At 43.9% G+C, this 22,755-nt stretch overlaps 1 protein-coding gene across 1 annotated transcript in view; it reads left to right on the top strand.

Moving 5' to 3' along the window:
• The window catches only part of SPTLC3 (serine palmitoyltransferase long chain base subunit 3), a 437,878-nt gene that overhangs the window by 292,009 nt on the left and 123,114 nt on the right, over positions 1-22,755 (top strand). The window contains exons 7-8 of the mRNA XM_069234110.1: positions 3,599-3,704; positions 16,586-16,805. Of these exons, the coding sequence (XP_069090211.1) occupies positions 3,599-3,704; positions 16,586-16,805 (326 nt within the window). The remainder of the gene's footprint in view (positions 1-3,598; positions 3,705-16,585; positions 16,806-22,755) is intronic.

The raw sequence follows: 22,755 nt of genomic DNA, 5'->3' as shown, positions 1-22,755 counted from the left end.
AGTGTTGTGGCTTGATCCTAGGACCTGCACAACCTTAACCCTGCAAGGGTTCCACATAACTCGACCTCAAAGTGACCGATTGTCACTAGTGGTTTTCCAATTGACTGCAGTGTTATATTTTTCATGTATTATTTTGCACTGATTTAATATTGCTTCTTTAACTCTGGTTGTATCTGTGCTATTCCGTTCATTTTGGTGTCTGAATTAAGATAAACATAAACTTTATTTTTATAAATTGGTGTCGGATTTCGATCAAGTTGTCAGTTACACAGTTACTTATCGTCCATGTTGGTACTCTGAAGTGCTGAACACATGTTACTCTAGTAAAACCTGACTTCTCTTTGCAACTGTACCAGGACTGAGCTAAGGATTTTTTAGTGAGTATCCAAGGACCATCTTTGAGGTATTGTGATAATATTACATGGTACGGCTACCCAGTCATACCACATAATATTCCACAGTCTTTCAAATAGCCAACGTAGATCTTTGAGAAATGTAGGCACTACTCAAGGGCTGATGCAGGATCAAACAGGCATTTGCATTTTGTACCTTTTGCAAGCAGTAAATCAACTAATCTGATAAAAGTAGAAATAGTGAGTTTTCTGTAGTCTAGGGTGATGAGTCTTTCTTATCATTTTACAAAAGAATGTAGGAAGGAGTGGAAGGATTTGTCTTAGCATTCTGAAAATCAAAAAGCAGGATGCTGGAAGTTTTTTGACACGAGGAGCGAACAAGAGGTTTAAATCAAACTAACCACCACCATTTTGTGTATATGTGGCCAGCATGGGAATGACCACCAGCTTGGCGGACCACCAAGAAGAGGACCGTAGCGCGCATCGGGTGTTTTTCCCGTGGGCTGGAAGGGTGGGACCGGTCAGAAAAAGTTGCCATATCCTCTTTGGGTTCCGAGTCCGGCCGTGCAGAAGCTAGTAAGGGGTGAGCCTCAGTAGAGTCTGGGTTTCCATCATAGCCTTTGGCAGTACGGTGCTGTGTTCACTATACAAAGATAGGGAATTTTGGCAGCCCTAAAGCAGGGTTTGGCACGGATGTGTCGCAGTTCCATGGGAGGCTGGGGAAGCCTAAACAGCAGTCTCCCTTGCCCTTTTCTACAAATTACGGGGCTCAGTTGGAGAGCAGTTTATGTGGTTTACAGTCTTGATTAGTTCGATAAACTGTTGGAAAGCTCCACCTAAGTAACACATACAAGGCTGCATTTCCCCTGGTTTTGACCGGAAGCCAGTGGAGGTGCTTTAGGGTCTGGGGGGAAAAAGAAAGAAAGAAAGACTCATGAGACGAAGCAAACTCCTGAATGGACCATGTCGAGCTAAGGTGCGTGATTTGCAAATAATAGATGGGCACTTGGAAGTGCCGGGGAAGGTAAGTGAAGTCGAGTTTGCATGTATAGCTAGTAAGTGATTAAATGTGAGGTTTATGTCAAGGCTGCGGGGAGTGAGCTGAGCAGACCTCTTCACAGATGTCTGCCACGGAACCTCTTCGACCCCAGATCCGTGGTCGAAGAGGTTCCGTGGCAGAGACCTGTGAAGAGGTCTGCTCCATGGTGCTCGACTACACTGCTTGCAGCCATGCATGTCAGTGCAATGTTCATGGCTGCCTCCCTCGGCCACTGCAGCACCGAGGACACCCTAGCGGCCAGTCCGGCCCGCGCTTCCCTCAAGGCTTTACTCGTTTGTGAGGTTGCATTAGTGGGTGTTCACTGCTTGCAAGTGGCCAGTTACATTTAGGATGGCGATAGATTTGGGGCCCCAGTGTGGCAGAGACATCATCATTCCATGTTTGCACTACGTGGCACTAACACGGCTTTCTGGCATCACTAACAATTACAGCCCAAAGGTTGTGGCTTTGGGAGTTAAGTATGAGGTGGCAGCTTGTCCGCAGGGGAGGAGCTCTGACAATACACAGGTTTACCTCATTTTCCACATAAGTATGGAATTGTCACACTTGAGGTGTGCAGAAGATATTTAAAGGATTCGGTTCGACTGGATCAAGCTGATTGCCATGTGCTAAATAAGCAGCATTTTCAGTGTCCTGACATTTTAGCAAAAAACTGGTTACCTTTCAGGAGTTGATTGCTTTTTTCAGGCCTTAAAAGAGGATTATGTTTGCCTTAGACAGTGAGGAAAGACTTCTGTCATAAAGTGTCTTGTTTTGCTTTCAATGTATATTCATATTTACAAAACGCTGTTCTCGACGCAGCAGTTATTTCAGACGGCCGCTTGGAGTTATAAAAAAAGTTTCCAATCCTATTTTTAAGGTTGGATCTTTTCAATTCTGTAGTGTCTCGTAACCAGACTCATAAATAATAAATATTACACGTATGCACTGTTCAATACGGGTGCTTCCTGTTTAAACTGGATGATTCTAGAGTCCTTCTCGAGTGAACAGAGTGCAAAACCGAACCAGAACACCCGTTTTAAAAATAGAGAAGGGTTTTGAGCACAGTGGAAATCGCAATTACATACTTGCAGATTGCAGTAAATTACACTTCGGTTTTTTTATCTTTAGAAAAACAAAGTAGATAAGGTAGTATTATCATGTTCCATTTGTTCAGGAAGAATGACGTAAGTGGGTAATCATCAGCAGTGTATTGCCTCTTAGTTTCATCCTTAAATATTACCATATTCCCCTTATTGCATAGAAGAGTAGCCTCAGCAAACAAGTATTGCCCTTTATTGTCCTGTTTGCCTGGGGCTTTTCTATTGCTTGGGTACAGTGTGACCCTTCCAGGGGGTCCTGTGGTAAGCAGTGGTTGGTCCATTGGTGAAATGTGGGCATACCAAATCTTCAGGGAGAAATCGCTCGTGAACTTCATCTCCGTATTGAGAGCACGTTAGATGAAATCGGGCTGAAATCGGACTCATGCGGTCTGGTATTCAGTGTCTGAGATCAGAGACACTGCTTTTGAAAGACAGGTCTAGATGTGGGTTTGTTTTCTACTGCTTGCATCGCTGTGTACGATTGGCACAAACTACACTTCAAGATAGAAAGAGGGTGTCGATAACGTTCTGTTCCTGGACTTCCATGAAAAAACATTAATTTCAGCGGGTGACATTTTGAAAAGGATGTGCCGAATTGTTATGTTTCTTTCTTCAGAGACCTATGTTGTATAGCACTGCCTGTTTGTATTAATGTCTTTTAAAAAGTAACCCCAGCCAGATAAAAGTGCCACAATAAACGCCTCATTGTCTACTTTTAATTATATAATATGCTGCATACTTTATTTTTTCTTGCCGTATATTTTGCTTAAATTATGCGGCACTGAAAATCAACACTGCCGCATAATTTTGTCGTGCTTTGGTGCATAATTCGAGAGGTTCCGGTTATAAAGTTCGCTGGTCTAGTTAGACAGAATATGCTCTTTGTGGCAGCACTCTGCAATAGAGTAAAACTTGCGGTGACAGCCTTTGTGCTGCTGCACCTTTTCCTTCTGTGTTAACAGACTGTCATGTTTCCTTTCCGAGACTTTAGTTTTGAAGTTAATTGGGACTTGCAGTCTCCCCTTGAGGGGGAACATATATGCATGTTTAAGTGGAAATAATGGTTATATTTGTGGCAAAATCTGTATTTTTTTTATTCTAAGATATGAAGAACCTGGAAAAGTTGCTCAGAGATGCAGTGGTCTATGGCCAGCCTCGAACTCATAGAAGTTGGAAAAAAATCCTTATCATCGTTGAAGGAATTTATAGGTAAATGTTCATTATTTCACATTATCTTCCTCCTCTGCTGTGCACTCTGAAAGAAAAACATGGTCAAGTATATTGCTAAGTATGATATGTAAATATGTGTCTTTTACGGAATGCAGAAGACCTACTCGAGGGAAAAACATCAAAAGTATTTTTTATTTTACTTGACTGTTTGCAACCTCACCAGTTTGTAATAGTGCTGGAGAGCCCATCTCGGTTTTACAAATTACTTGGCTCAGATGGAGAGCAGTTTAATGTGGTTTACAGCCTGATTATTTCGAGAAACTGCTGGCTGCTCCACCTAAGTAACACATACAAGACAGACAAGGAAAACATCTGTCAACTTTGTGGCCTCGCACCACAATTTAAATATATCAAAAAGGAGAATTGAGAAAGTGGTCATAAAACAGCTGCAAAACAGTGAACCAAAGGGGCAGACAAAAGGAAGTCCATGTTTTTTTTTCAGACTGATCAGATTATATGCAACATAAGTCTAAAAGTCACTTTAACAAAAACCGACACGTTTTCAGATAGTCCAGTTACGTCATTATAAGCGTGAAATGCATTTACTTAGTTTGAAGGCCTTGACCCGACAGCGATGACCTGTTGCAGTTTTAAAAGTTAAATCTTATAGCTGTAGGTATTTAATGTGAACATGCCTCGGCCTCTATTAGGATCGGTAACCAGTACATGCCGAATCTAATGCCAGAGGTGGCATGCTTCATCAGAGGGATTCTCCTCACACCGTAACAGCGAGTCACTGTGCGGGTTGTGGCTCCCGCTGTAACCGGGAGGAGCTCTTCTCATGTTTTAGTATGTTTTAATGTTCCCTATGGAGTCAAATACGTGGTGAGGCTAGCGGAGTGTAGTGCAAACTTAAAGATTGTAAGTGGCCTGATTAAAACTGACTCCAAACAGACGTTATGCCTTATTCTTGTCTGTCTGTGTCAGGATTAAAAAGAATGAGTAAATATGCAGGGCAGCAGTCTGTTACCCTGCTAATGTACTGTCTCGTGGTCAATATATTTCTGCCCTCACTAAACCCCTCAGCTGAGATGTCTGGGCACTCAAGGACCTCGATCCCGGCCTGCTACGAACTCGCTATCCAGGTCTGTTGGAGTGTGCACTATGCGTCTTCCACTAGGGCATTTAGATTTGAGATGCAACACCCGACTTTTGCTGGTCGTTGGAAAGTGGATCTGATGATGAAATATCGGGGACCACTTTCTTTATGGTTTTGTATGTTGTCTTTCCATGTATGCGCTGTTTGGCTTTTCTTATTGAAAGCAGAAGTGAATTGTTTGACGTCCTGGTAAATGCCCCTACACCTCCTCTGAGGGTTTTAGAGAAGGCAGAAACATGTTGGCTCCTTTTGCCTACAGTGGAGTTGTAGCCCACACCGTGGCTTGCTGTTAGTGTGAGGAGAACCGAAGCTTGCCACCTCTGGTGGGTGAGGGATTTCGTCCTATTAAAGGAACACTTCACTGACAGTCTAGGTTTCAAATACTGATTCTCGTAGACCTGGGTATTTTGTTGTGTGTAGTGTTTATGGTGCAGCAGTGAATACAAGCTGGTCTCAAAATCTCCCTATGCCCCCACCTTTGTTTGTTTTAGATTTTTGCAATGCACAAATTCTCTGAGCTAGGACACGTTTACATATCTCAACCAAATGTCTGGCAAACAGTTTGCTGTAGGACCTTTTTTGGTAGGCAGGGTAGATCCATACCCCTGTAGTACATTCTGCACTTTTAAGCATAAGCACTTTATTGTTTGCTAGATGGTGGTGCCCAGCAGCTTGCAAATAAAAGTAAGACTTTTATTTTTATATAAACCAACATTACTTATGTGCAACTGTCAGAACCCTTTTCAGGCAGTCGCGGGGCACTCGGGTTACTGGGCTCAACTGTGGTGGTTGGGCTGATGTCCGAGGGCCCGACCTACTATGGATGCTGGGCAACTGGGCCAAGTACTACTTCTGCACTTCACTCTTGGTGGTAGCTGTGGACGAGCAGTCAAAGGCTTCCTGGGGGAGGGGGTGGATAGGGGGGCAGGGGAGTGGATACATATTAGTGGACACTACTCAAATAACATACTGCAGTATCAATAAATCAATGTCCAGACAAGTATTTATTTTTATGATACAAATAAGTATTTTATTTTTAACGCTGCACATTCAAAGACCGATTATGACATTTAAAGACCACACAATACATTTCCCTCTTGAGGTCGCCAAGTCCCTGTCCCACCTGCTCCTTGCAATGTGGTCGGGTTATTCTCTATTCACTGGTTGCTGAATTCAGCGAATGCTCACTACTAGGCCTTAGCTCAGGAGTCCACCCCAACTCTTAGAAAATAGCCAAAAGTGTCTTGGCACCACAGCGCTCTCAGCAAGTTCACCAGGTCCCACCAGGCCGGTTTACCAGTCTTAACTGCTCAAGCAGAGAGGAAGCGTGCAGACTCTCAGCGGGTGCTCCATCCACACATACTCGCAAGGCTCTGGTCCTGCTTGGTGAGTTTCTGCATGTGGGAGTCCTAGCAGCACTCACAAAGCACAGGTTCTCCTCTGAGCCTACATGGCCTTCTCTGGCGGCAATTGGAGGAGTTCTGGTGCGCCTTCTGCACAGTACTGTGCTCCCGAACGGAGGTGGGGGGGCGGTTTGGCAGGAGGAATTGATTCTGATGCTCCTGATCAGGGTCCCAGTGATGTGGTAATGTTGCCACCACATCCTCACTCAGTCCATGTGGTCAGGTTAGATAGTCGTCGATGTTCCTCAGTGTGCCACTTTGAGTCCTCTGATAAGTGGCTAGGACTTAATATGATGTAGCTGCCGAAAGCATGTCAGTTGCTGCAACACTTGATGTAGGAAGGGTGAAATAATGCCAATAATGCATAACCAGTAATAAGGAATTGCATAGTTGTTTCAATTTTAAAAGCAATTGTGTTGAGAAAATCGTGTATGAAAGTAGCAATTTTAACAGAGTGCATTTTGCTCTACACGTCGTAAGCATTTAGCCACTCCACAAGGTCAAATCCATGTTTTCCTAGAACTGTTTTGTTTGTGTAACACGTTCTGTGCCAGCTCAGCCTACCAGCTGTCCAAGAAAAAGGTTGGTGTTGCCAACGAATGATAACACCCACTGATTGAAGAATTGGACTGCCAGATCAGCACATGCTTACACACGGAGATGTATTACAGGAGAGGCTGTGCGTTGTACCCAGAGCCTAGCCACATTCTTAACCTGCCATCCATCTGTCTGAAATGAGCTCCTGGGTAAACTGAACGTACTTCCCACAATTATGCCATTGACACTGGCGGGAATCTTTGATCTCACGAAAAATCGAGACTGCAGACACGCAGCGTCAACCTTTTGCTAAAATCAAACATCGGATGGATCAGAGTTGATTAAACCTAAATATGGTTCCTTATTCTTAAAAAAGTAGGGGATGCATCCTCGTCTTCCATCGGGTCCCCTTCCAGATCAAATCAAAGGAGGGCGTCAAACCCTATGCGTATATTTTGCCCACTTAAGTCCATGAAAGAATATGTTAACGCTAGGATAGAATCAGCTGATTTATTTATGTACTCCTTCTGGCACTGTCGATTATAGTCCGTTAGGTAAAACGACAAAATAAATCAACAATAAAAAAGTAAGCTTTTTGGAGAAATGTGCCCTTTTTTAGATGAACAAGAAATGCACGTTTTGCGAGGGGAGTTGCCGGATCAAAACTAGACTACTGTAATGTCAGTTTTATAGGTACCATATGTTCTGTTTAGCTATCAAGTAGGGGCGGTAGGGGGCCCCTGTTTTATGCACGCTATTGAAATAAATCACACAGGAAGCATTTATGGTTTTCCTTGGCTGCCCGGCATTCTAACTGCCTTCCGTCTGCCAATCCCAGCCACTTTATTTCCCCGCCTCACGTCACAGGGTCTAAACCATTTTCCGCCCCATTAGCAGGGGAGGTAAACATTTAGCACATCCTGACACGGGTGTCGGAACAAACACCCCTGTCAGTCAAACCACTTGGGGAGGTCCCCAAACATAACATTCCTCCTCAACTATGAAATAACTGACAACTAAACAGAAAACTCAATTCACTCCCCATACTCAGTTCAATGGTGACCGCAATTAACTTTCCACTGATCCTTTGCCCAAAATGGTCCAAAATACATTGAAATGTCCCATTTACTCACACACATAGTCCTTCAGCCTCTCCGGGGGTGATAGGCGGGATCGCAAATGGTATCTACCCCTCCCTCTGCCTTGAATCACCTCCTGGCTGTCTTCCTCCACATGCACCTCTGCAGGCTGATCCTCCTCAACCTGGGTCGGGGGCCTCATAGGTGCCACTTCTCTCTCTCCACAATCATCCCGGGTAGATGTTGGACTATTCTTCAACTCACTCTCATTGAAAACGTCTGACCTCTCGAAGTCTTCATCTTCTCTCTCTCTGCTCCTGTCTTTTCCGCTCCTTTGACCAAACAGGTGCTCTCCGTGATAAGCCTTGAAACAGGAGATGTTCCTTGTCACCATCTCAGTTCCTCTTGTAACTGTCACGAGCGTTCCTTTTACTCGAGTGACCGTCCACAGGCCAGATTCAAAAGTTGTTTTGAACTTTCCTGCGGGATGTCGATTCTTCATGAGTACCACCTCACCTATGCTCAGCTGTCGGGTACACGCTCTCCTCTTTCTTGACATCCGAGCATTTTGGACATGTCTCTGTTTCAGTCTCGCTTCCGCTTGGCTTTGCTTACTTTTTAACTGTCCTGGTGTCTCTGCCATAGTTTCCATTTGGGGAATAGTGTCCCTTACTTTTCGTTGTATGCAAAGGTGGCTTGGGGACACACCAGTTGTACTGTGAGGGGTCAGGCGATATTCTCTCAAAAACTCAAAAATCGCACAGTCTACATTTCTCTCCCTCACTACTGCAATCCTCAGCACTTTGTTCAGGGTCCTCATAAATCTTTCGACCTCTCCATTGGCTTGAGGCCAGCGTGGAGTAATTTTTCGGTGTTGGATTCCATGGGATGCCAGATATGCTGCAAAGTCATGGCTCGAAAATGGGGGACCATTGTCGGTTCGTAGTTCTTGTATAATCCCATGCGTGCCCATTATTTTCTCTATGCACGGTATCACTTTCTCTGTGACCGTGGATTCGAAAATTTCGACCTCTGGATATTTGGAGAAGTCATCAATCACCACTAACATATGCCTTCCATCTGGTAGACTTCCCAGGTCCGCACTTACTCTTTGCCATGGCGTTGCTGGAATGGATTCAGTAATGATGGGGTGTGGAGGATCCATTGGCCCCACCAGTTGACATGCGTGACATCTCTGTATTGTCCTCTCCACCCAGGTGTCTAGGTCTGGGAACCACACTTTGCTTCTCAGCCGAGCTTTTGTTTTTACCATGCCCTGGTGGGCTGTATGGGCCAAATCTACTGTTCTTTGCCTCAAACTGTCCGGGATAACCAGCCGACTTCCCCTTAACAGGCAGCTTTCAGGTGACACCGCCAGTTCGTGCCTGACTCGAAATAGTGCTTGTATATTGTGGTTGGCTTCCTCGGTTCTGAGATTCAGATTCTGCTTCAACACATGCCATCTCCCGTCCCTGACACAGGACATTGCCAATTGCAATACCTCATCTTCTTTTGTTGCGTCTTGTATTTCTTTCAGGGACATGGGCAGTGGTCGCGACCTCTCCACTATCAACCTCACATACTCCTCTGTGCTCTCAATCTCCTCTTTTTCAAACACGGTAATCGGTCTTGCATGTCGAGACAGATAGTCTGCTGGGTTTTTTGCCCCAGGGCGGTACACCACAGAGAATTGATATCCTTGTAATTGGAGAATCCATTTTTCAATTCTCGGGGGGGGCTGTGAGGCTGTTCTGTTGAATAATGGTATCAACGGCTTGTGATCAGTGTAGACAACGAATGGGTGACCATAGATGTATAGATGATAGTGGCGACAGGCCCAGTTGACTGCTAACGCCTCCTTCTCAATGTGTGAGTATCTTTGTTCCGTTTCTGTCAATGCTCGACTGGCGTATGCCACGGGGGCCCAGTCGCCTTCTTTTTTCCTTTGAGACAACACCGCTCCTAGGCCTGTTGGGCTCGCATCCACTGATAGCTCTGTTTCTTTGGCTGGGTCAAAGAAGACCAGGGTTGTCTCTGCCGATAGTGCTTTTTTTGTGTCCTGAAAAGCCTTTTCCTGCGTAGTATTCCATTCCCACGGAGTGTGAGCCTTGGTTAACTCCCTTAGGGGCGCAGTGAGGGAAGTCAGATTGGGAATGAACCTCCCGCAATAAGTTACCATTCCCAGGAAACTTCGCACACCCGTGACTGATGTGGGTGGTGGTGCCGACTTTATGTCCGCCACTTTCTCTGGGTCAGGTCGAACTCCTCTTTCTGAGAAATGATATCCGAAAAATGCGATGTCTTTTCTCAGAAATTCACACTTCTCCCGGTGTAATGTTAGACCACTTGTGTGTAATCGTTGGAATACTGCTCGTAACCTCTGTAGGTGTGCCTCAATTGTGGGTGCATGTACTAGGATATCGTCACTCACATTTATGACTCCATCCAGGCCAGCCAGGATTCCTCTTATAGTGTCTTGGAACACTTCGGCCGCACTGGCAATCCTGAAACTCAGGCGTCGGTATCGTCTTAGTCCCACGTGGGTAGAGAACGTGGTGATAGCTCGAGACTCCGGAGCCAACATTATTTGGTGATATCCAGCTCTTAGATCAATTTTTGAGAACCATTTGGACCCACTGACCTCGGCCACTATGTCATCGACTGTCGGGGTGAGGTGACGCTCCCTCTTGATGGCTACATTTGGGAGGCGCATATCTACGCATATGCGTACCTCCCCTGGTTGCTTGGGTTTTCTGGTGACCACAATGGGTGACACCCATGGGGTTGGTCCTTCTACCTTCTCAATTATGTCCGCTTCTTCGAGTTTCCTCAGTTCTGCCTCCACTTGTGGGCGAAGATGGAATGCAATCCGTCGGTGTTTCAACGCGACTGGTTCTATGGGCTTGTCGATGTGTAGTTTTACTTGACGGTCCTTTAGACAGCCAATTCCTCGGAATATATCTGCATACTCTTCCTGTAAGCTTTCTAGTTCCCCCACATGGATGCTGAACGCGAATGTTACCAACTTCAACTCTTCGGCAGTGCGACAACTGAGTAGCATCCCTGTTCCTATCTTGGTGACATACACCTTAGATCGTACCGTTACATCATCATGATTGATGTCCGTCACAAAAACTCCCGCCATTGGGAGTGGTCTTTTCGATCCGAATGCAAATACTTGTACAGTAGTGCGCCGTAGCGAGGGGTGATGCGGCATTTGGTCAAAGTCAGATTGTGCCAGTATATTAATGGAAGCTCCCGTATCAATTAGGGCCGTTACTTGGTGTCCCGCCACTTTGACTTGGCACTTCGGAATTTTCTTCCGGCTTTGACACCCTGGTTCCGGTGCGTGGATTATGTACACGGTTCCTTCTGGCTCATCATCATCATCATCCATGTCAGGGATTAGATCTGGTGGTTGTATCGCTTTAGCTCCTTGACTCGTCCTTTGTCTCTCTCCTCTTGTTCTGATGTTTGACCGGCAAACTTTTGCGAAGTGATTAAGTTTCTGGCAGTTTGTGCATTGTTTGCCAAGTGCCGGGCACTTCCCTTGGTGTGGAAATGTTCCTCCGCACATGTAGCATGAGCGATGTGCACCTGTTGGTCTTGTTTTGTCCTTCTTTTTTGTCGTACTGCCTGAAGCTATGGCGTTTATCGGTTCTGTCTTAATGGTTTGTGTGAGCGCCGATTCCATGTGTGCTGCTCTTATCCTGGACAATTCTTTTGACCTGCCCACTGTCAGCATGTTAGCCATCGTCATGCCGGGGACCTGAAGGATGTGCTCTCTTAATTTTGTTGAGTGGCATCCTTGGATAAATTGTGCTCTTATCTCATCGTCTGGGTCAGGCAATGTGCATGTGCTTACTAGTTCCTTTAACCTTGCATAATACGTGTCTACTGATTCATCTGAGCTTTGTCTGGCTTGTCGTAGGAGGAATCGTTCGTAGTCGGGATTTGCCATGGGTTCAAAATATGCAGTTATCGCCCTTTTTAGCGTTCGGTATGTAAAAGGGGGCCCTTCTTCAGCCACTGTTTTGCTGATCCTGTGCAACATCGCTCCTCCCATGTGTAGAAGCATCGGTCTTTGTCTATCCGGGTCTATTGCGACGGCTGCAAAATAATTTTCTAGACATTCCACCCATGACTTCCATTTTGCGGCCTGTGCTGATGGGGGTCCTTCCATAATAAAAGACTCGATGACCGGGAAAGTGGCAATTTTTTTAATTTTTTTTTTTTAATGTATTCCTCCTTTACTTCGTTGGCCTCTGTCTGATTTTCATATATTTTATTATTGTCCCTCTTTGTTTCTCCCGTGTCTCTTTACTTTACTCTCTGTGTTTTTTTTTTTTTTTTTTAAACTTCTGTGCCCCTTCGTTTATAGGCCTCACTCTCCCCCTCACCTTCTTTCTGTGTTTGTCTGTTGAGCCGGTCTCCTGGGGTCGTTCTGGGGGCACCGTAAAATGTTGTCTTCAGAGCTTACTTCCCTTCAGGGCTTCCTCCGGTATCCCTGAGTGAAAGACCTTTCCTTTCGCGTCTCCTTGCTTCGGGCAATTTATTCGAATTTCCGTGTTCAACACCACCGCTCTTGCCCCCACGTGGGTTCGCCTCCGGCCTCGTCGCCAATTTGTTCTGTTTAGCTATCAAGTAGGGGCGGTAGGGGGCCCCTGTTTTATGCACGCTATTGAAATAAATCACACGGGAAGCATTTATGGTTTTACTCGGCTGCCCGGCATTCTAACTGCCTTCCGTCTGCCAAACCCAGCCACTTTATTTCCCCGCCTCACGTCACGGGGTCTAAACCATTTTCCGCCCCATTAGCAGGGGAGGTAAACATTTAGCACATCCTGACACGGGTGTCGGAACAAACACCCCTGTCAGTCAAACCACTTGGGGAGGTTCCCAAACATAACACCATAAAGGAAAATCTTAAACTGGAAATTGTGCAAAATTCAGCTGAGCGATGTGTTGCCAGCATTATCCCAACCCTCAGGGGAATGCATTGGCTTCCAGTTGAGGCAGGAGTCCAGATTCATGCCCTCACTATAGTCCGTAAATCAGTTTTCGGGAATGCACTGAACTGGGCCTTCACACGAAGGATAGAGCGAGCACCCACGCCGCTTAACGCCAGCTCGCAGCCCCCGCTCCCTTGAGGTGCTCGGCCTGCTGCTCGCCCCGTGCAGACCCAGCAGTGCAGGCCTCGTGGCAGCTGTTGCACACAGACACCTCCTCCCTTACCTAAGCTGCTGTCCCTCGGAGCTGCTCCCACTCGACGCCTCCCGGCCTGCGTTCAATGCCACTTGTAAATAAACCGAGCGTTTCACCATCAAAGCCGCGCCAAGCTTCGCGGGCTTTGATTGTGTGTGCGCCGCGGCCCCCCGCATGCAGCTCTGCCCTGCAGCCCCCCAGCCGCTCTGCCTCACGGGATCTGGGTTGCAGAGCAGAAGGCAACGCTAGGCGGGTAGGGACATAGAGTGCGTATCAGGAGCATCCAGGGGCGTTACCATGGGTGCAGTGGCACCGGGCCGATTGAACCCTGATAATGGCTGTCTTTTTACTACCACAACAGCAGTGAAAGAGGCTTTGCTTGCACCACAATTCATAGCATCCAATCTACGCTTCTAGTAGCATCCAGATTATGAACCCGGAATGTTAATGCTTTGTCAATTTCATTATTACATCACATGATAAACCCATATTCTTTTACTGCTCCAACAGAAGGGCTCTCTATATGCGAAAGGTGCTAAGGCACAGGAGCCCATGAGGTGCGCCCCAACCCTCATTGACGGTGTTTTTACTACCGAATTAGCGGAGATGGGGCCCTTTTCCATGCCCGAGTTTAGGCGCCTGTCGCCGGTGAGAGAGGTTTTGCGTGGTCTGAAAAAGAGAGGACAGGGGTCACGGTTTTGTGCCTCCAGGGGTTCCATGCGGTTCCACGCACGTCACCAGGGATACTCTGGCCTCCGACGAGACTTGGAGGGCTGCCTTTTAGTTCCATCTCCCATTCTGCAGCTGTGTGCGCTGGTACCCAGGTATCGCGACAGGTGCTTGCACGCAGTGCTGTGACGGAGGCAGACGGCTTGGGCTGGTGTCCATGGCACTTAAGCATTTTATCACTGTTGTTTTGTTTGTTGCTGCTAATGTCTTTACGTCTCTTTAAAAAAAAAAAAAAGCTATTAAATGATTTAAATCACGTGCTGTGTATCTCACTGTAACAGTTACCAGTGACTGAGATTAATTGAATAATTCCATCCGTCACCTTGATGTTTGTGTATCGCACTGTTGCCCATTTCAAACAAAAATACATTTGTGTATCTTAACCCATACCGTGTATTCATTCTAGACCTTTTGTTAGTTTGCTCTTCTTCATACTCCTTGTCCGGGAGGGTGACGGGGAGGGACGACCTGGCATAAAATACTCGGGGCCCGATTCACATATGCAAGTTCAGCCTACTCACAGGATTAAGTCGGTTTACGAATACAAGAGGTAACCTTGTGCTCAAATTCAGTGGCTCAGACAAACCACTCATAGTTGGTATCGAGTGTTTACATCATCACCTTTGTATTAGATCAGAACTTGGATTTCTATAGATTCTGCCTTATTCCAATTTTCAGCGGCATTACGTGAGATTACACGTATACAGATATGTTTATAAATGTCATTTATAACCATCAATCAGATTATTCACAACAAAGTAACGGTCCACTTCCACCCTCAGAAGCCACCTCTCATTGACTGTTTCTTTGCCTGTTACTCTTTATAGCACTCACCTGTGTTACGGCTAGTATACAAGTACCACATACATACATATGTTTCCATCCTATATGTCAGAGAATTGATAGTGAGACGTCTGCACCCTATGCACGAGTCTCACTGGTGCAGATGGATATGCTTTTAGGGCTATCTATGATAGAAAGGTGCCTTTAGTATGGATTTATGATCAATCCACCGTCTGATGCCTTGCAGTTGCTTGAGACACTAGTGGAGAAGGTGAAACAGACCGGGAAGGTAAGACACTACTGTGTGGAAGTGATTTTAATGGTGTGCTTCACCTGCTTCTAAAAAGCTGATGGCCATTGATGGATGGCAAGCAAGATAGGAGTGCGCTATGTTCACAAGAGATTGATTAGACGCAGGAAAATTGAGTCAAAGACCAAGAGGAGACAATGGATCAGTGTTCACAGTATTATGAGGAACAAACGTATTCAGTTGGATGACCAGGAGAATGGAACAACTAGTTATGGATTCAACAGTTTGAGGACCAACGGAGTAAAACTCAAGTGCAGGCATAAACAATAAGGGGTAGACCAGTGATAATGTTCATGTCGCCATAGGAACGCGGCAGGAGCAGATGACACAAAAGTGACTTTTTATTCAAAGGCGGTAAGGTTTATAAGTTGAAATCTTGTTCTTAAGAGAGGTTATATAGCTTATCACCACAGCGACCTGCCCTAGCCTTTACACCTTGCCACATGACTAGGGTGCTGTGGTCTGTTCTCTGATACAGTTTGTTTAATAAAAACAGAAAAGGTGTTGGGGTTGGTATATGTTTGTGAAAGTGTCAAGCACTGGCAGTCGCTCTGGGTCACATTCCTGTGCATCGATTCTTTTGCCCTTGCACCACTCACAACAGGAAGGAACAATAAACAAGTCTTGGTCCTGCTGCTCTAGGAGCAGAACAGCCTCTGCTGCCAGGCCACGTTTTACCTGCATTTTCAGAATTCGCTTTAGCTACTGCGGGGCCAACGATTTCACATCTTTCACAAAGAAAATGAAACACACTTGTGCCAATAGATGATGGAAATTGCTGAGAACGTATTACGCTGAGGAACAAGAGGTTTCATTATAAATACAAGTGTCCAAAAGCAAACCACTGATTCGAGCAGTTCCTCAAATTGTGACCTATGTACAGTGTGACTGTGTCACATGCATGAAAATGAGTAATCCAATATGTGAAATTCATTTTGATGTACATATAGCAATTGTTGTCTGCACCATCCCTACTTACCCAACTTCTTTGTGTTGTGTCGCTCCACAACCAAGTTTGCACTATATTAAAACACCAATACAACGTATGCAGAGGCCATTTCTTAAGCAGCAGTAGGAACATGCAACTGGTGGGTTCTTCTGAGCAGCTTTCGCTGTCAGCAGCTCTATACAAGCAGAGCCTCCAATAATGTTAGAAAAACTTAAGTAGCTCTGGGTTATAATGAATAAATGTGAAAATGAGACTACATTATGAACTTGCTAGATTGAGGGACAAGCAGGTTGGTCTTGTGGATTTTGAAAAAGTTAGTGTTGGTGCTCTACACTCAGACCAATAGTGGCATGTTGGCAAAGTGAGTTTTAAAATGAAGAGGTTTGTCTTCACTAATACATCTGATAAACAGTTATTACACACCGTGCCTTTTTGTGAAATCCCATCAGGAACATGTCTGGGTGCAGCTGCAGACCTTTTGATATTGGCCTTATTTTCTAACCTTCACGACGCAGCCAGGGAGTTCATAATTTTCAGATTAGAGAATTTACTTTGATCTAGCAGAGCTGTAAGAATTTGGTTTGATCTTTAGTAGTCTGCGTCTACAAAAGGCATGTTTAATTTATTCCACATTGGGAGCTGCTTTTGTTCAGGTGGGGAATGCTTTTGATGATAAATATTTAAGTGGAGGGGAGGTGGGAGCGGGAGGCAGTGACTGCAGCACATGGTTGGTCTTTATTAATTGCCAGTTTTCCTTGCTTCCTAGCATGGAGGGCTCCATTGTGCGCCTGCCCGAGATCGTGGCCTTGAAGAAGAAGTACAAAGCCTACCTCTACCTGGACGAAGCTCACAGCATTGGTGCTGTGGGACCGACTGGCCGTGGAGTCGTGGAATATTTTGGAATGGACCCTTTAGATGTTGACGTACTGATGGGCACATTCACCAAAAGCTTTGGGGCAGCTGGAGGTTACATAGCTGGCAAGAGGGTAAGCGTGAAGTGTGTCCTGCCCACATTATTAAAGATCATACATAGATGCTGCAGACCCCACAACTATCCTGAAGGACAGTAGTTCAACTTAATGTGTTACTACATAATAAACTTTGTGTGCATATGGAGAAATACACTATACTTCTAATACCCTAAAGCTGAGCAAACGCGCAACTGGCTTAGGTAGTTCAAGGTTGGGTCAGCATGACTGGGAGCAGCCTTAACTCAAGTACATGTACCTGGAATGTTCAAAGGCTGTTGGCCACGCTTTTTACACCTTGGCATTCCTTTGGCATTTATGTGCTTAAGTGCTACAAAGCACCTGTTTGGTCCATTGTGGTTTTAGTGTTTAATAAAAGGGCACAAATTCCTGCTATCCTTTGATCAAAGGCAATAAAAACCCACTTCTTGTCACAATCTATCTCTATCGGAGATTTAATTTCAGGTGGGCACAAGTAGGCCTATGTATTCTTCAGCTGTTTAAATGTGTAGTGCCAAAAACAATAGCAGATGCAGTGTCTGAGGATGCCCTCATGATCGCACTGACATTCATTTGAACCAGAACTACTGAATCCAGGATTGCTGTGCCGCATGGCACATGTTTTTCGTCAGCTTGAGTGCTTGTGTGTTTCTTTGATGGAATGCATGGCTTTGTTCTGGGCACACTCTCTAATAACTAGGACTCCCGGTTCAATGGTATTTATTTTTTAGGCTTTTCCGTCTATATTTATCCTTGTTTATTTTTTCCTTATTTGTTTCTGTATTTATACATTTTTATTTTGTGTTTACTGTATAAATGAAGCTGCGCTAGGTATTTTTCCACAGTTATTTAATTAATAAATGTTACTCACATTTGAATGTCCCAAAGGTTTCAGCAGTATACGGTGCTGAAAACACTTGCATTGCAGAATAGCATAAATGACTGTAGATCTCTCCTTTGCTAACCATAAATAGGAAATGTGTTGTCTTTTTCTCATCTCCCCTACTCTCAAATTGTAGACCTACAGACATGTTACTCTTGATCGACATTAGAAAAAAACATCCAAAGAAGACCTCTTTTCTGTATTTTTCTGTATCTAAAAATAAATACAGACAGGAGAATAAATAGTTCTCTGTATGTATTTATCTGTAAAAAAACAGTAAAAGTGGAAACCTGGGAGCCCTACTAATAACACACTAGAGATTTGTTTGGCCTAGATATATGACCAGACATTCTTTTATTTAAAGGTAGAGTTTTGTTTTTTTTAAGACTCTTTTTTATTAGTTTTATTGGCAGAGTACCCAACAGGGCATGATAAAATAAAAGAAACATCAATGGCATACATTTTTACATGGATCACCAGCAGATATTTAAAGAACACTAACCAAAACAATAACAGTGACATGTATTAATACCGTCATCTTCATTTGCTTTCCCGCCATTTTCTAAGTTAATACAATTCTAGGAATACAGTCATGTGCTCTCCCCTCTTGGTCTCTACCTCAGACGCCCCTCCCCTTTGTCTCCAATGAAGTGCTACATAACCTCCAAGCGTGTAGGTCTTTATTTTCCGCCCGCTTGCAAGCAGCCCTTTGGCTCACCCCGCCCCTTCCCTCACTCCCTTTATTCACCCTACTCTAGAAACAGCCTCTACAGTTATTACCACCTCCCCAGTGTTTAATGTCTGCCCTCGTTCGACAGAGGGTCCCATGTCCATTGTTTGCAGACCCTGTTCATCACCCTTACAAAGGTAAAGTTAAGTTGATTAAACTGGGCTCTGCTGATAATTGCACTTTAAACAACTCTTCACTTTACAGAATAAAAAAAAAAGAAAAATAGCCATTTGCGATGCTGTAACAAGAATGTCCATCCAGTCAGTGATAAGGTGCTTTACTTACTAATGTGAATACTGCTTGGTGCTAGATTTTCCTCTAATGTAAACAACCCTGAACCGGGTGCAAGAAAGATACACGTCCCAATCAAGAAAATAAACCGAGAGCCTCTGATTTGGACACCTTATTGCCATGTGTTCCAGATTGTAGCACCCACATAGTAAAATAACCATGTTTGACTTCAATATCTGCCTGTATTTGACCATAAAACACTTATCTGGCACTCACAGAAATCCAGGTGTACATTGTTGTAACAATTATTTCACATGGTCTACTGTGCTACAATTTAGTATTCTTCTTTCAAGGCATCTCAAAGCACTTTCAAACTACCTGTCCTCATGAAGCGCTATCTTGCATAAGTCTGTCTTTCACATATGTTTTGGGTCTCAACTATTGAAGAAGCCTAGCTGTCGTCAAGTTCTGTACAACTCAATGACGATTAATAGTATACCTTCTACTGAAGAGCTCCATAGCTGCTGGAAGGAAACGTTTTTGTAAATTATCACAGAGCCTCATAATTTATGGAAGTTACTGGTTTCTGATGAGAGTATAGAAAATACAGAGGTGCGCATTTAAAGTAAAGTGTCTCAAACATAAGTTCAACTAGAATCCTTTCCTCAGACTCCATTTTGAGGTTATTCATTGAGCATATATTTTCATTCAGAAAATCAGCATTCAATAATAGCACAGAAAACATGCACTTACAAACATACAGCCAGAATTGGAAACCAGTCTCAAATATGTATTCTGAACTGGCTTCAATTAAAAGCAAAGAGTTCATCGGCTTAACAGTTTGGTTTTTAATGGACTGTGTAGCTCTAATCAAATCAAATAATATTTTATTATCGTGATTTGGAACTCCAAAGAGATCCACATGAATGATGATACAAAACCATGTAAATGCATAATAAATTAATACACTTTCTAAAAAGAGAATAAAATTACAAGCTATCAATTCATTCCTACAAACTTCACATATTACTAAAACTTCCAATAAAGGACAATTTTAAATCTAAAATAACATAACTTTAATATAAATTTAACCTCCCACTACAATCACCAATTCATAAAATCCAAGGAACCTGGCGCAGCAAAATTTAGAGACCTATCCCTCCCTTCCTTCATCCGTAGGATTTCTCTTAAACATGTAGGTCCCTCCGGTCCCAGAAATATATGTTTTGCTTTCTGGGCCAGAAGGCGATCTAATCACGGAAGGTCAATATACCTGCAAGAAAGTTTGAAAGAATTTAAAAATCCTGTAACAAAATCTCTCATTAGGAGGATTGTAACATAAGTCTAGGGCCTCTTTATATGATCTAACATTTAACCGCAAGTAAAGGGGTTTCAGCCATAATTTCCTCTGAGCGGCTAAAGCTGGGTAGACAAATAAAATGTGTTTGATATTCTGTACCCCACCTTGACACAAGTCACAAGAGTTAGTCGCACCATCCCATTTTGAGATTAAATCCCTAAGAGGTATTCTGTCTAGTCTGATCAGTATAAAAAATCGCCTCACACGATGTGGAAGATTCCACGTCAGGTAGGGCTGTACCACTTTCATAGATACAGACTTGATTAATTTCTCCCGACCTTTTTTAGGGCGGCACGCATCGAGATCCATTGTAAAGCCTATGGACCATATTACTTCTTTCAAGATTTTTTTTTAAAACTTGTGTAGGAGATGTTGAAGGAGTAAGGTCCTTGTCCAGCTCCAAGAGTTGAATAGCATGGGTGTAATTTCTGAAAAACCCAGATTTTTCTTTCAGATTATTAAAAATTTCATTAAAAGCCAGGTTTCTCAGAGTAAGTTCCTTGCAATGAATAAGGCAATGTGCCCTTCTGATCACGGCCGCAAGGCCTTGCACAAAGATATTCTTGATGCCAAATTCAAGCCTTAGTGCTGCCCCTGAAGCTGAATTATTACAGGAAGCTATGCGTTTTAGGATCCGGCCTTCAGTCTTGTCGAGGAAATCCCATTTATTTACATCTATACATTCTATTGCATGTAGAAGAATAGCTGGAATCTTAACCTGATAGGCTGACAGTAAGTGCGAGAAATGGCGTTTACCATTTGCATAAAAAAAAAAAGCCTTACTAATGTTATTACGAATATGATCTTGTTCATTTATTGTGCCAAAAAAAGATTTTACCCAAGAACCGATATGTGTCTATCTGCTCCAACTTATGTTGACCCAAAACCCAGGAGAAACATGTTTTCCTTCTGCTTTTTTTCTCCGTGAAGCAAACAACCTCAGACTTAGATGTATTAATTCTCAAGTAGTGCTTCACCGAGAACAAATTTAGGGCGGCCAAATGTTGATTTAGGCCCTTTGGGGTGAGATCAAACACAACTATGTCATCCGTGTATAGTAAGCAGGCGATTGGACAACCGCCCACCGCTGGGGCATAGCCAATGGTACTTCTCAGGATTTTGGGGAGGTCATAAATATACAGGAAAAATAGCAATGGGGCCAATAAACAACCCTGTTTCAGGCGTTTTTTTGTTAAGAATTTTGAAGACAATCCCTGTTCTCCACCCATGAGGATTTTACACCAGGTCGTAGAATGCAGGACAATCACCAATCGCAAGAGGCAAGGCGGGACCCCTATTTCCTGAAGTTTCCTCCACGGGGTTTTCCTGTCCACCCTGTCAAATGCTGTGGAGTAGTCAATGAATGCTGCATACAGATTTCCCCCCCTAGTCTGGACATATTTATCAATTATTGTTTGCATTAGTAGGATATTATCTAGGGTATTATGGGCCTTTCTGGAGCCAGCCTGTACCAATGGAAGAATACCATTTTCCTCGACCCAATCAGTTAATTGCATTAAGATGCTTTTCGCAAAAATCTTTCCCGTTGCATCTAATAAAGCAATTTGTCGATAATTTAATGGTGCTGTTCTATCTCCCTATTTATATAAGGGGAGTATGATACTTCCCGTCCACGATTCTGGGATATTGCCTTGTGAATAGCAGGCACTCAATACTGGATGAAGAAGTCTTGCCCAAAGTGAAGGCTCCCTTTTAATTAGAGTCATCGGAACATCATCTGGCCCATAGCGCCCAATGAGCGCATTGAATTTATAATCTCCTCTAATTCAGCTATAGTAGGAGCACCTGCATTATCCATTTCTCCCCCTCCGTTTAAGACTGACACCTCTCTCCCAGGATCCATGACCCAATTTTCAGCATAAAGGACCTGGATATACAGCTTCCAGTCTTCCTCTGCTATCGGTGGGGCGAACAGCGTTTTACGGTTACCGCACCCCTCGGAGATAAAAGCCCAGAATTTACTAGGGTTTCTCTTTACAGCTGCTTCCCTCAGTGCGATCCACCTGTCATCCACTTCTTTCCTACGGGTGGCCAATTTCAGCCACAATCATCTTCTCTTAAGTAGTGATATTTTTCTGCTAATTTCCTTGGTCTTACACTCCAACTGTCGTCTTACTAACTTATTAATTTCTTTGTTCAGGTTCACAATGATTCTCGTTATATTATGCTCAGGCTTACTACACGTAATAAGGTATCTCATTAATTTGGGAAAATATATTAGGGTATCCTTCCCCCAAACCTCCATGTTTCCCACAATATTTTCCAACAACGGTTTTACCAATGTTATTTTAGCTGTCGACCAAAACGTTCTCCTATTTTTCTCATTAATTCTAAAGTTTACACCTTTTATAGACCAAGGATCTACCGTCCCTAGCTGCGTTTTTAAGGTAAGCTTTAGAATCATATGGTCACTATACGGGGTATCCATATCCTCGACTTTTTGAACAATATTATGAGGCACAGATATAATCTGTAATGGAATTACTCTTAAGGGACTTATGAGTATTGACTGCGGGGGAGTCCGAACAGAAACGCCCATTCGGTATAATACTGCTACAGGACCTCAGACCTTTCAATAAAATTAGTCCTCTTTTGTCTGTCCTAATTCCAGAAGGAAATAGGATAGGAGGAATATTTAGCGCTTTGTCCCTGTCTGGATCACAAAAGATGTGAAGCGAGGAATTTGAGATTTTACAATTTAGATCCCCCATTATAATTAGGTCAACAGAATAACCTAAAGCAG

This window comes from Pleurodeles waltl, chromosome 5, assembly GCF_031143425.1.
Source record: "Pleurodeles waltl isolate 20211129_DDA chromosome 5, aPleWal1.hap1.20221129, whole genome shotgun sequence".
In the NCBI taxonomy this organism is placed as follows: Eukaryota; Metazoa; Chordata; class Amphibia; order Caudata; family Salamandridae; genus Pleurodeles; species Pleurodeles waltl.
This window is presented reverse-complemented; position numbering and strand designations above follow the sequence as displayed.